The following is a 14111-nucleotide window of genomic DNA, read 5'->3' as shown; positions in this document are numbered from 1 at the left end:
ATACCAGGTTAACACAAACAAAACAAAAAACCGCCCAATTAAAATCGAACCTATCCACTTTAAACTTTTTAATTTAAGTTTAAACTTTTAGTTCGAACTCCTACTTTAACTTTAAACTTTAACTATAGGTTGAACATGTCAAATGGGTTGAAAATTGCCCAAGGTATATGTCAAAACAAATGGATACATGGCTGGTGAAGAATGTCTCATTATATTCCAACGCATCAAACTTTTGTTTGTTATGTTACAAGATGGAAGTCACAAGTTTGTTGTTTAGGTACTTTCAGTATTTCCATGTTCTTATTCTTCAATTTTTCATATATATGCAGAATAAACAATTAGCATGTCAGATTTTGTAGCGTTAATCTATGTGTTTTGTGTAAAACAAAGTTTGAGTTATTCAACTTTTGGTGATTTTGTTACTTATAAATTTGCTACTGTTGGTCATGTGTTTTATGTTTTGCTACGGTCGGATTTAGTATACTTAATGTATGTGTTTTGTGTAAAAAAAAAAATACTTAAGCAGATTATGTTAATTTCATTCACAACAATTTATGTGATATTGTCTTTATCATACAGTTAATTGATATAGCATTTTACAGTTCAAGTATTCTCATGATTAAGAGTCCTAAAAACAAAATCGACTAAAGCCGGGCACCAAATGTTTATTCCAATACCTATACAAAGAACGTGCTTTTTATCTATTAAATGTCTACAGGAATCAATAACAAGAACTTGTGTTATGAAGAACTGAATGAAATATATATTTTTACATTTAGGTTATCTCTATTTTTTGTACTTTAAAAATTTTACGCACAACATTATTTAGGATAATGACCAAATATAATCATTATTTCATATACATTTACAATATATTAGATAATGTTTTTAGATAAGTACCCGTCCAATGGACAAGCTCATAAATCTAGTACAGATATATATATGTAAATACTGAAAGAAAAAAAAACGTGTCTATTCCATCTCTATCATTTTTTTTTCCTATTTTTCTCCTACCTCTGTTAAACTCGTGATATGCTGTCAATTACAATCACCACTATCAAACAATGTTTAATCAATTATAACTACTACAATAGATATTAAACACTCTATAATATATGACTTCTGCAAATCACAGATGAAGAACAATTTTTTTTTAAAGAAAACCGAAGGTCCCCTGTATAATCCACTTTTTGGCGAAAATAAAAAATCGAACCAATTATCAAAATCCAGTAATGCTGTCTTGTTAGAACTCCTTTACTCAAACTACCTACAAAATCTCAACTTCCAATTCTTAATATCAAGCACGAATTTGCGAGTCAAAGGTAAATTCTAAAAAGTCAATATTTGTGTTCATCTTAAAATTCGAATCCATATTGATATTTCTGGATCAATTGAGGATTCACATAGTTCCTAAGAATGATTTAGAGCATAATTCATGTTGTAATTATTATCTAAAACGTTCAAAAATTTAAAACTTAATTTCAAGTTTATTGTGTTCTTGACTGTGATAAGCATTTACTTCAATTCGAAGGAATTTTAAAAATCTATTAATATAGTGTTTTTAAGAATCATTCACTCAAACTTTCTGCAAAATTTGAAGTTCCAATTCGTTTTATTGAGTTGGAATTTTCGAGTCAAAGTTTATAAATAAAAAGTCAAGTGATTCTTTAAAATTCGAATTCGTAATTTAGATGTTGTTTCTGGATCAATTGATTGTACAGAAAGTTTCTAGTAATGATTTAGAGTATATTTCATGTTGTGATTACAACCTAAAACAATCTAGAATTAAAAATCAAGATTTGAGTGCTTGAAGTTTAAAAACGAACTGCTACTGCTTCTATATTTTTTTTCTTTTCTGTTTTAATTAATTAAATCGACCACTTATCATTTCTGTTTAGTTTACGATTCCAAAAACAAATTCGTTGTGTTATTATAGTGTTTGATTTGGTTCCTGGTCGATTCAGTTTTGGTGTAAAGAAGAATTTTAAAACAGAATATAATGGGTTTTAAGAATATTATGTGGTGATTAATCAGATAAACAGAAATGGAGGAGTAGTTATGGATGATGTCTGGTTATAAAGAGGTCATGGGTTAGAGCCACGGCGGTTGTGTTAATTTGACTATTTTTTGAGGTAGTTATGATATTATTATTATTATTATTATTATTATTATTATTATTATTATTATTATTATTATTATTATTATTATTATTATTATTATTATTATTATTATTATTATTATTATTATTATTATTGTTATTATTGATTGTTGTTATTATTATGTTAAAATTAATAATATGATTATTATTATTATCATTTTAGTTATTATTAAGTAATATCATTTAAATATTATTATTATTATTATTATTATTAATATTAATATAAGTATTATTATTATTACTATTATAAATATGATTATTATTATTATTATTATTATTATTGTTATTATAATAATAACACAAACTATTATTAATATCATTAATATTAGTATTGGTATCAATTTATAATTATTAGTATTAACAATATTATATTTATTAAAAATATTATGATTATTATTATTATATTATAACAAATAAAGATTTTGTACATAAAATATATTTATATTACCTATAATTATATAATAAACATATTAACTTATATATATATATATATATATATATATATATATATATATATATATATATATATATATATATATATATAGAAAATATGGTACAAATTCTATATAAACTACAACAAAATATATATATAAATATTATATAATTAATAAATGAAATTATGTGATTTCCATTATATGTTCTAATAAGATATACAATTGATATAGGTTCGTGAATCTAAGGCCAACCCTGCATTATTCAGTTCCGTCGTATGCATATTTTTACTACAAAATATCGTATTGTGAGTTTCATTACTCCCTTTTTAAATGCTTTTGCAATATATATTTTTGGGACTGAGAATACATGCGCTTTTATAAATGTTTGACGAAATAAACACAAGTGCTCGAAAATTACATTATATGATTAGATTATCGAAATCGAATATGCCCATTTTTAGCTTGGTAGCCTAAGAATTAGGGAACATACACCCTAATTGACGCGAATCCTAAAGGTAGATGTACGGGCACTAACACCCCCCATACTGGAAAATTGTATGCTTTAGTACTTTGAGTTTATATTATACAGACGAGTTTCTGTGGGGGATATTCTATATGCATCTTGTTAGTTCAGTTATCAAGCGTTCACCTTATGAATGATTTTTATGCAGATGCATGATATTTATTGTAGTGACCCGAACTTTTTCGAACTTTTCTATGATTCTATATTAAATGAAAACTATATTTGCATGATTAAATATTTCCAACATGTTAAGCAATCAAACTTGTTAAGACTTGGTTAATTGAAACGGAAATTCTGTAAATGTTTGATCACCCAGTTTGACCGATGATTCACGAACGTTATAAGTTGTATATGACATGATGATACATATATGGATAAATATATATGTTTAATATGATATAATGATAATCAAGTACCTCATTAAATATAGTAACAATGAGTTATATACATAAAAATGAGATTATTGACGTAAGAAACTCGAAATGATATATTTAACGATTATCGTTATAACAACGCCTTACTAAATATATATGAATCATATTAAGGTATTGTTGCATTATAATTAACATGATAAAATAATAATTAAATATATCATTAAGTATATTAACAATGAACTACATAAGTAAAAACAAGACTACTAACGTAAGGAGTTCGAAACGAGACATATACGTAACGATTATCGTTGTAACGTCATTTTAATGTATATATATATCATATTAAGATATATTCATATATCATGTTAACATGATAATATAACAATTTAACATCTCATGTGATATAAGAAACAATGGATTAATAACATTAAATGAGATCGTTAACTTAAAGGTTTCAAAACAACACTTACATGTAACGACTATCGATGGCTAAACGAATTCATTAAAATGTATATACATGTAATGTATTTAAATATATTTGAACACTTTTGAAAGACTTCAAGACATATATCAAAGTACTTCCAGTTAACAAAAATACTTACAATTACATTCTCATTCATTTTCATCAACAATTCTAAACGTATGTACCCGTACATGTAACAATGTTAAGAATTAAACAATAAGGTTGATCTTTTCAACAAAACACATGATTTTGAAGTAGGTATAGTTTAAATCATAAGATGACTCATCATTGGAATTAAATAATTTCCACCATCTGTACATTAATAATTAATAATGTAAGAATAAAATCGTCGTCTTCTTTTGAAAATAACGAATAAAGAGGGTCCACTATCGCCTATAATATTTCATTGTTTATGAAAGTTCAGATCGACCAGATTTAAACATTCCCCAGTCCATTTTATCGGCACTCAAGGTTTCACTGTTGAGAAGTAGGTAGCTTAATTATTAAGGATTAAACAATTATTACCATTTCCATTACTAGAAAAGTAAAGTCACTTATTATCATTAGTCATCATTCATCAAATAGTGCTGTCTTATCTTTCTTTTGATTCATATGTAGTTATCTCCTTTCCTGCTAATCTTTTTCAACAATTTTTTATTTATTTCTTCCTTCACCATTAATCTTTTGATCATTTTACTTACCCATGGCCATGCCGTTTAAAGACTTGGAGCATCTCAGTATTCCATTTGAGCATATAAAAGAAGCCACCAAAAACTTCACAACTATCATCGGAAAGGGTGGGTATGGCCCTGTTTATAAGGGACAACTCTCACTCTCCGGTGAAAGTCAACTTACCACCGTTGCTATAAAGCGACTCGATGCTAGAATTTCTGGTCAGGGGCTTAAGGAATTCTTAAATGAGATTCAATTGCTAACTCGTTATAAACATCCTAACCTCATATCCCTTCTTGGTTTCTGCAACCAAGGCCCTGAAAAAGTTCTTATATATGAGTATGCACATCGCGGAAGCCTAGACAAGTACCTACGTACGTCTTCGGATTCAACGTGTCAGCTGACATGGATGCAGCGACTAAATATATGCGTTGATGCAGCACGTGGTTTAGACTATTTACACAACCACGTTGTAGAACATGAACGAGTTATACATAGAGACATTAAAAGTGCCAATGTTCTCTTGGATAGTAACTGGAGGGCAATGATCGCGGATTTTGGTCTTTCTAGAATAGGTTGTGCCAACGAAAATGATATGTGTATCTTCACCAATGTGGTTGGAACAGGTGGATATGTTGATCCTGCTTACCAACGTTCTGGGATATTAACCAAAGAGTCGGACGTTTATTCGTTCGGTGTCGTACTGTTTGAAGTCCTATGTGGCCGGTCATGCTTCTATAAGGATAGAGTGAGTAAACAAAGATTATTACCTCAACTGGCCCAGACCTTCTATAGAGAGGACACATTAAATCGGATAATTGATCCTACCTTGAGTGAGTACATGAACACCAACTCCATGAAAAAGTTTTCACGTATTGCATATCAGTGTCTGCTGGAAGATCGACAAGGACGCCCATCGATGGATGTGGTATTACTAGAACTTGAGAAAGCCTTAAAATTGCAGGTAACTATATACACATCTCAAAGTTTCCTTCATTGTGTCCATTTAAAGAAAAGTAATTGTTTTATTAAATAAATTATACTACATAAATGACAATTAATGATTGGTTATACTTTGCAGTTACTATATGATGGCGATGAGGGTAGCAATCATGAGATCCAATCAGAAGTGACTTTATCTCGAGGAAATTGGACACCGATTTGTTTGCCTGAGTCTTGGTTATCTCTTTACCCTTATATGTGACACTCATAACAAGAATATATTATACTAATAACATCTGCATAATTAAGATTAAATGCTTAATAATTTACTTACTGCTTTAGCTTCTAATTATACTGAGTATTTAATTTGTTACCACCTTGGTAAATATTTGGGTAGAATTCTTCATGCATAGGACTTTATTCAACTACATCAGTGACATCTTTGTAAATTTCAAAAGTTCATGAATATTTAAGTGTTTGAGATTAGACACATTTAAACATCCACTTATCATATCTAATGTATAGATAATCAACAGGTTCCCAAAATGTCTGTGTTGATAATGAGTTAATGACTTATGACCACAGGGATGAAGATGTTCCCGAGTCGAACCAGGCCGAGCTGAAAGTTCTTTCAAATTTAGTTGCTACGGGTGCACTGCTTCATTCTACGGGAGCGCAAGATAATATTATTTGGGATAACATGCGCTTGTCTGTCAACATTCTTCTCAGGAAAAAGTCAGATTACAATGACTTGCTCATTCAGGTATATGCTACTGAAATGAGTCTTCCGTGATTAGTTGAGAAAATTGCATTAGTAACTTAAATGACTCCAAACCTTCTTTACCACATACCCACTGCAAAATATTCTTTTAGTTGCATACAATTAATTCTAGAGATGGGTGGCCTGGCTAGGGTTCATAATTGTTTAATTATCTGCTAAATACTCCAAAAATTGGGTCTATTGGGTCAACAATTTGAGTCCATTGGCTCTCGAGAAAACAAAGGGAATGGGTCCAATATGGACCCAACTGTAATCCATTAATATATTAGAAGGTCCATCTAAACCTGTTGAAACCCATTTTCAAACCATTTCAATTTCAATTTCAATATGAAAAATAAAAAAACTTAAAACATGATAAAAAAAACTTAGAAAATTACATAAATAAAAAACTTTAAAAAATTAATAAAAACAAAAAATTTGTATAAATTAAAAGATTATTAATTTTTTTAAGTAATAAGAAAGTTAAAAAATATAAAATATAAAAAATAAATAAAATAATTTAAAAATAATAATAAATAATAATATAATAATAAAATGGCGATTGTGACGCTCAATAAATCCGTTTTGCTCCATCGTGTTAGGACAAGAACGACGATGGATGATGCCAAGAGACAAGAAAAATGAAGTTAAATTGCGAAATTCACCACCCCAGTTGGTTTGAACATTTTTTATTTTAGTAGTGATGATCTACACATAACATGAAATATCGATATCCATCGAAAGACAAAACTGGTGCAGGGCCCCAAACATCACAATAAATCAAATCTAAAATTTTATTACTGCGAAATGTAATCTTATTATTTTGAAATCTAAAATCTAAAATATAGTTGATACACATAATTTTGATGATTTTCCAAGAACTGCACAAAGTTGATAAAGATCTATTTGTAACTGGAAGACAAAATTTAAAAAGCATAAACTGTAAAAGACGTTGATGTGGATGCCCAAGCCGCCTATGCCAAATTGTAGAAGATGTATGAGCAACTGAAAAAGCAACTTTATTGAGTGACAAGGGATTGTGCCGTCCACATGGGATAATTGGGATTATCCTTTGGAGCTACATTAGGTTCTGTTGATTTTGTCTCATGAGCAATGTGGGACTTTGGTTTGCACCCCAACAAATATCCCCTCAAACCTAAGTCCCTTTTAGGCCTCCCCTTGAACGATAGTTGGGTCCACTCATTGTTTCAAGTGACAGAGGGGTGCGCCACGCCACTGCATGCGCTCAGGGGTGCGCCTACTACGCTGTCCACCACATCTAGGCTATAACCTAGCTCTGATACCATATAATTCCAGGAAATTGTATTGTATATTGTATATCTCAAACAATGTATTACATTGAATATATAGGCTAATACAACTTGGATCCTAAGTCAAATCTAAACCCTATGGGCTTATATGTCTATTAATGGTGACGGTGTCCGTGTCCTTAACCCCGTAACCGTAATCGCTACCATTAGCGTAATTGTAACCGTTACCATTACTGTAACTGTAACAGTTACTGTTACTGTCATGGGCATCCATATATCTAATTAACTTTCCTTGATCAGTTATACTTTATAACAAAACAACATGGCATAATAAAGGTTTCAAATTTGAACAATTGAAATAGGGGTAGCTAGAATTGGAAATTGGTTTCATTTAAGGTGTTATTTAGTTACAGGTTAAGGCGCTTGTCATTAATGTCTAGTTTTACACCTAATTTCTTTCTTTACCTAGTTCTTGCGCTTGTCACTAATGTCTAGTTTTACAGAGTTTCTCAGATTTAAAGAAGTCACTCGATAACGTTGGAAGTCGGTTTGGAGATTCATATATCAGGCATTGGGTTGCTATAGTGGAGCTCTATAAAGAGGTTATACTCTCAACCAAAGATTTAATATAATAAATGTGTAATCTTTTTAGCTATTACATCTCAAACTTATGTTTGTGTAGGTTACTCGTTGCGCTGAAGATGCATCTGGAAGACTTCTATGTGAATCGGTTGCCTGCATTAGACTTATTATAACTAGTGTTGCACAAGGTCTGAAATCTTCCATGGCCACCAAACATGCTGAGGTGGTGACAAACACTCTTAGAGAGATATTGGATAATGCTAAAGATTTAGGTGTGATGGATGATTTGATTTCTTGCTTAGTGACTTGTGGTACAAGTCTCATGTCTGGATCCTCAAATTTATTACATGTTGCTTGTGAAGTATGTGAGGCTATTTGGTCGCTAATAGATGCTTTTGAGATTCAATGTACAACAGAAAATGCACCTGTGTTTCCATTAACCTCAATGCATTCACACTCTTTGGATCGGATTAACATTAAAGGAGATGAATGTGAATCATTCATCGGTAAAGATTACGAAGAAGTAGTGGAAACGGTGACGCAAGCGTTCCTCAGGTCCGAAGATATAAGGGTTGCTATCTTCTATTGTCTTCGACAGCGCTTGGTTGCCTCATGGTCTTCTATAATTCAAGTAATAATTTTGGTTTATATGTAATGTTAGGAATTAAGGGTTAGATAATTGCTCAATATGGTATGTGTCAAAATGGGTCAGGATAACCTTGAACACCTTTGTTTTTGTTTGAAGAATGTATCTAATGTGTCAAATATGAGTTAATGGGTCAAATTCACCAATTACAATTTGATTAAGTAACTGATCATTGATTAACTCAGAAGTGGTATATTTTCTTGTTTCAGATAATCTTAAGGTGTTGCTACCATAATGATTCGGTTGCTAGAGTTTTATGTGGTCTCTATAGTTCCTCATCAGTGGTTGGTGGAAGTGGTGATAATACAATCATCTCCGAGGTTTTCTCAATAATATCTATGTGTACTTCATTCGATACAAACAACCTGAAACTTAAAGTATATGATCCAAGTGACGTGGTACTCCAGTCTTGCCTTTTGGTTGCTTCAGTTGCACAATCCATAGATGATTGTTCTAAAGGATATACTGCAGTTATTATGCTTACATCGTCCCCTGAAACACAGCAGTCACGCCTCTCTGACCTGGCCCACCATTATTCTTTCTGCAATGGAATACAGAATTTTCGACCCCATTCTATGTCCGCCATGCTGGCTCTTGCATACATTTGCTCCCTTGAAAATAATGAGCCCATTGCAACATCAGTTCGTGAAATAGCCCTTCCTTTGATCCCACCGAGTGCCACACTTTGTGATTATCTCAAGATGTCAATAACAGACCCTCAAGGAGATGCAACCGGTAAAAGTATGCAATCATACTGGCATGGGCTCAGGGATGGGTGCATGCTTTTGTTGTGTATCAGATTGATTTGGGGTGGTCCTTTAGCTATTCAGGACATGGGGGGCTGTGATATCCCCAAATGTCTTATTGATCTGTTATGTAACAAGCATCCACATGAAATCGAACTATCACCTCTTGCGGTTCGGTGGACAGCCGTTTCATTAAAGCAGTGTTTTAAAGGTGACAATTCAATTTTTCGCAAGGTGTTGCTTACAAGTGAACATGTAAAAATTTTGTGTGATTTAATATCTGATATCCATCTTAAGCTTTTACGGTGTTGGGGTGGACCTGGTGGAGGGAAAAACGGAGTAACAAAAACAGTTGCTTTGGTAGTTTATCTTTTGGGGTTTCCATTTGTGACTTCAAAGGAGAGTGATGTACTTCGAGACGTGGTGAAGTATATTCAAATTATTTTGGAGGTATATATTATATATATTGTTATTTCAAATCCTAGTCTAGGTGTGTCGTTGGATGTTTCTTGTTTCGCCAGTCTTGTTTTTATGTTTTTAGATTTTAACTTGGTTTGTGATTGTTCGTGAGGCCTCAAGGCAGGCTATAGATATAGGGAAATAATCCAGGAGAAGCGGATTTCTGGGGGAAGGGGGAAGTGAAACATTCTTTATAAATAATGTTATTAGGGAAATTGACAAATATACACTAATTTTCAAAGTGTTCAAACAAATATACACCATTGGATCAAACATCATTTTGGTAGACCACAACTATAGGAAATTGCGGGTGGTACTTCATCATGGGTGGTACTTCATGGCATTGATGAAATTGCGGGTTAATATGTAGCCGACAGGGGTCGAACTCCTGACCTCCCCTAAAGGAAGCAGACCACCAACCGCTGGACGACATTACAACTTCCCATAAAACATTATGTAATGAATGTTATTGATTTTGTAGAAAACATTAACATTTTTATTGTAAAAGGATATTATTCTCTATGAATGTTGATATTTTTTCACAGAAATTTAGTATTTCCAATGAATTTTCACAGATTTTTGCTTAGAGAATACAGTAACATTATATGCATATAATCTTTTACTTCCACCCACGCACATGCGCGCACGCATATATATATATATATATATATATATATATATATATATATATATATATATTCAGTTTATCATACTTTTTAGGGTCTGGTACTAGGAAGTTGTAACAAATTATGTTATCAAAAACGCCCCACATGCAAAGAAAATTTGCAGGTGTTGGTGCAAGTTTTAAATTCTCTTTTGCACAATTTTGCGTATTAATGAATGCTTCTAAATCTTCAGGTAGGACTTCCTGGGAAAATAATCAATTGTTTGGAACATTTGGAGTCAAAGAATACTGAAGACGTTCTTCTCCTTCTATCCAAAATGGTGGAACATCGGTCTTTGGCTGTTGAACTAGTTGGGAAAGGTCTCTTAAATCCAAATTTAATGAAAAGATTACTTGATGATTCATCACCAACTCAAGTCAAGATAAAAGTTCTGGAAATAGTTTCTAGGGTAGCTGAAATGGATGAGGTCAGTACGTACTTGATATATACAAGTCCCAATCTTTAATTTTATGTACTTCATATTAGTTGCTAGGTATGATAAGAGAAAATTTTAAATAAAACAGTTTAGTCAATTCAAAATTTCCTCTGTGTTCCAGAAACTCACGGTTTGGTATCCACATTCTTTCACCCTCTTGTTGAATGTACATAACCCCTAAATACGATTTCAAACCAAGGAATTGAATCACTGCTCAAAGGTCTTATTCGAGTAAAAAAAAATTTTATAAATGACATTCCATATAGTGCAATTCCTAGTAGTCTAGTAGCGTATATATTGTAGAAACATAAATAGGCATATCCATGTTAACTTGTTAAGTTTATTTTGCTTTTATTATCACCATTATCATGCCTTTCAAAAAAAATAAAAAAATAAATAAATAAAAAATATCACCATTATCATTATTATTATTATTATGTGTTAATAAATGAACATGTGGATGCAGGAGTTTTATAAGTATATAGATGGAGCAGATATTTTACTACACTTGAAAGCCTTCCTAACTCATGAAGATCCAATTCTACGTTCCTGGACGTTGCAGGCTATAGGAGATATCTGCTACCATAGCTCCTACTTTTATAGCTTGTTGGTAAGTATTGCGAGATGATTCCATATTCTGCAACATTGATCAGACGTGTGTGTGTGTGTTTCACTCTATCTATTTCCTGATTACTTGATGCTCTGCTTTTTATTATAGGCAAAACACAACATCATTGGTCTGTTGGGCAGTCGGTTAATGGATGAGGACACTAATGTTCTGTATGCTGTAAGATGTCTGTGTGTTTTCAACTAGTTATACTGCAACAATATATTTTATTTACATTTATATTTATATATAACGGATGAGTGCTTATGTCTCATTATTTATTTAACAGATTTTGTTCACAGCATTCCATAGTGATTTATTTCACGAAGAACTAAGGATATGTATACCCCAACTTGCAGAAATGCTTCTTTCAGAAGATACAACAGACATAGAAAAGGAAAATATTTCTAGTTGTCTTCTCGTTCTTTCTGGCCACTCCGACAAACTTATTAAAGATATGATCTCTAAAGGAGCAGTGAATGTAATACCTATATACCATCTTTCATTTATTTATAAATAAATGTATCCTGATACAAACACTTCATGTAGTACCACTTTTGACATTCAAACTTTATAAACTATATGTGATGTATATATCTTTTTCTACATGGTTCTTGCAGGCTTTGTTAAAGGTGGTGGCAGATTACTCAGTTGTTGCACTGGAGCCAAGCAGGACATATGCTATTAATGAGTCACCGCTACGTACAAGTCTTATGGCATTAGCTTTAATGCATAATCATCAACCTTGTAGAAAGATCATCCGCTCATCAGACGTGTACCAGGTTATTAAAAAACTACGCCACTTACCAGAGGATGACATAGCCAACGTGGCTATTGGCATTGTAAACACGTCCGAGTAATATTTTTATTAGTAACATTATGAAATGCATTGAAACCGTACGTTTGGTTTTCAAGAAGCTCTTTAGCATTACTAACTCCTATAGTCAATATACATATTCATCCTCTCAAATTATGTATCAGAAATTAATCAATTTAGGTGGGGAAATAGAAGGAAAAAACTTGGAATGAAGGTTAGCGTGATTCTTATATTTAAGCTGACATCGTAATTTGGAATGTTAAACGCAATGAAACAGTGAGGTGTTTGTTTACGATGGTGATGATGAAGATAAAAGGATGATGCAATATGTTTATATGTATATAATATGTATAATATATAATAACATGGATGCTAGACTAATAAGATACATAATCAAAATCAAACCACAACAAATTGTCAAGATTGAATTAGATTAAAGGTTTTACAAGGTTAGGAAATTTGGTATATTGGGGAAAATGAGAAAGGAAGACTAGAGTTCTAAGTGTTGAATGTCTAATCTTAATTTGAGGTGGAAAATGCATATTTATAGTCTATGTATTTTGTACATATTAATGGATAAATTGGGCAAAATGATAATTTCACATATAGGGGTATAAATGTAAATGACAATAATTCGTATCAACTAACTTCGGATTTAAAAATTCTTTTTAACCATATGGTACTCTTCTATTTCTAAATAAAAATGAACAAGCAGCATTAAACTTTGTAAATATGAGCCATTTGGACCCAAGACTTGACAATTAATTTTATCTATACCTACATGACTACATCTACTAAAAGTTCCACTTCTTAGACCCTCATTAACGGTTCCGTGCTCCACCAAATGCTTGGCCAACACGCTCATAACACGCCATAACCATCGTGTGCTCCTTCGTGTGCTCACAGCGTGCATCAACCTAGCACGGGAAAGAAAGTTGTGTGCTGCAATTTTCCTTGCTTCCTATTGGTTAGTATTTATTTATTTATTATTTTTATCCAATATTTCACCTAACTTCCAATCAAATTTTAACACATCACCCAACACGCCACTCAGCACGCCACCCATTACACAGCAGTCTGGAAGCACGCTCATCAAACACCCCACCCCCACCCAGCAACACGCCAACACGCCCATCACGGATAAATATGGTCTTAAAACTAGCGGATTTTTGGGAGCATGATAGTATGTTGGAGCATTTAAAGGTCGGGTTAGCTGGAATGGTAATTTGTTTAAACTTAATTCAAATGACAAAGTTACAATTGCCTCTTTTGCGGCTTTTTGGCTCCCTTAATTTCATAAAATCATTTTGATGGTTGATCAAGCATAAATTAGTCTAAGGAGTAATTCGAGGGTCTTGAGAACTTGTGTGTAATAAAGGTTTTGTGCCTTATCTATAGCCAAATCCCTTTTGTCCTTATTGCCACGTAATAGGATAAAAGGAACATATTTTTTTCCAAATCGTACTCTTTTTCTGAAAAGTGTAGGTGGTTCCCACGCAGTCTGCCAGCTTTCTACCACAGCCGTCGTGCAAACCGCCACACGTTCTGGTGATTGT

At 32.2% G+C, this 14111-nt stretch overlaps 1 protein-coding gene across 2 annotated transcripts; it reads left to right on the top strand.

Annotated features, from left to right (window-relative positions):
- Window positions 1-4593: 4593 nt before the first annotated feature.
- LOC139857430 (serine/threonine-protein kinase TIO-like) lies at window positions 4594-12831 on the top strand. Of its 2 annotated transcripts, none has more exons than XR_011762526.1 (11): window positions 4594-5588; window positions 5706-5803; window positions 6152-6329; window positions 8101-8199; window positions 8280-8810; window positions 9035-10021; window positions 10889-11122; window positions 11598-11741; window positions 11850-11918; window positions 12098-12219; window positions 12359-12497. XR_011762526.1 is itself a non-coding variant. In XM_071846181.1 (11 exons), the coding sequence occupies exons 1-11, from the start codon at window positions 4656-4658 to the stop codon at window positions 12596-12598; spliced, it is 3705 nt and encodes a 1234-aa protein (XP_071702282.1). In that variant the 5' UTR covers window positions 4594-4655; the 3' UTR covers window positions 12599-12831. The 2 variants fall into 2 exon arrangements, 1 of the variants encoding a protein (XP_071702282.1); XM_071846181.1 differs by having other exon boundaries at window positions 12028-12219; window positions 12359-12831.
- Window positions 12832-14111: the final 1280 nt, after the last annotated feature.

Source organism: Rutidosis leptorrhynchoides, chromosome 7, assembly GCF_046630445.1.
Source record: "Rutidosis leptorrhynchoides isolate AG116_Rl617_1_P2 chromosome 7, CSIRO_AGI_Rlap_v1, whole genome shotgun sequence".
NCBI classification, from domain to species: Eukaryota; Viridiplantae; Streptophyta; class Magnoliopsida; order Asterales; family Asteraceae; genus Rutidosis; species Rutidosis leptorrhynchoides.
The sequence above is the reverse complement of the archived record's forward strand: the minus strand, read 5'-3'. Positions and strand labels throughout refer to the sequence as shown.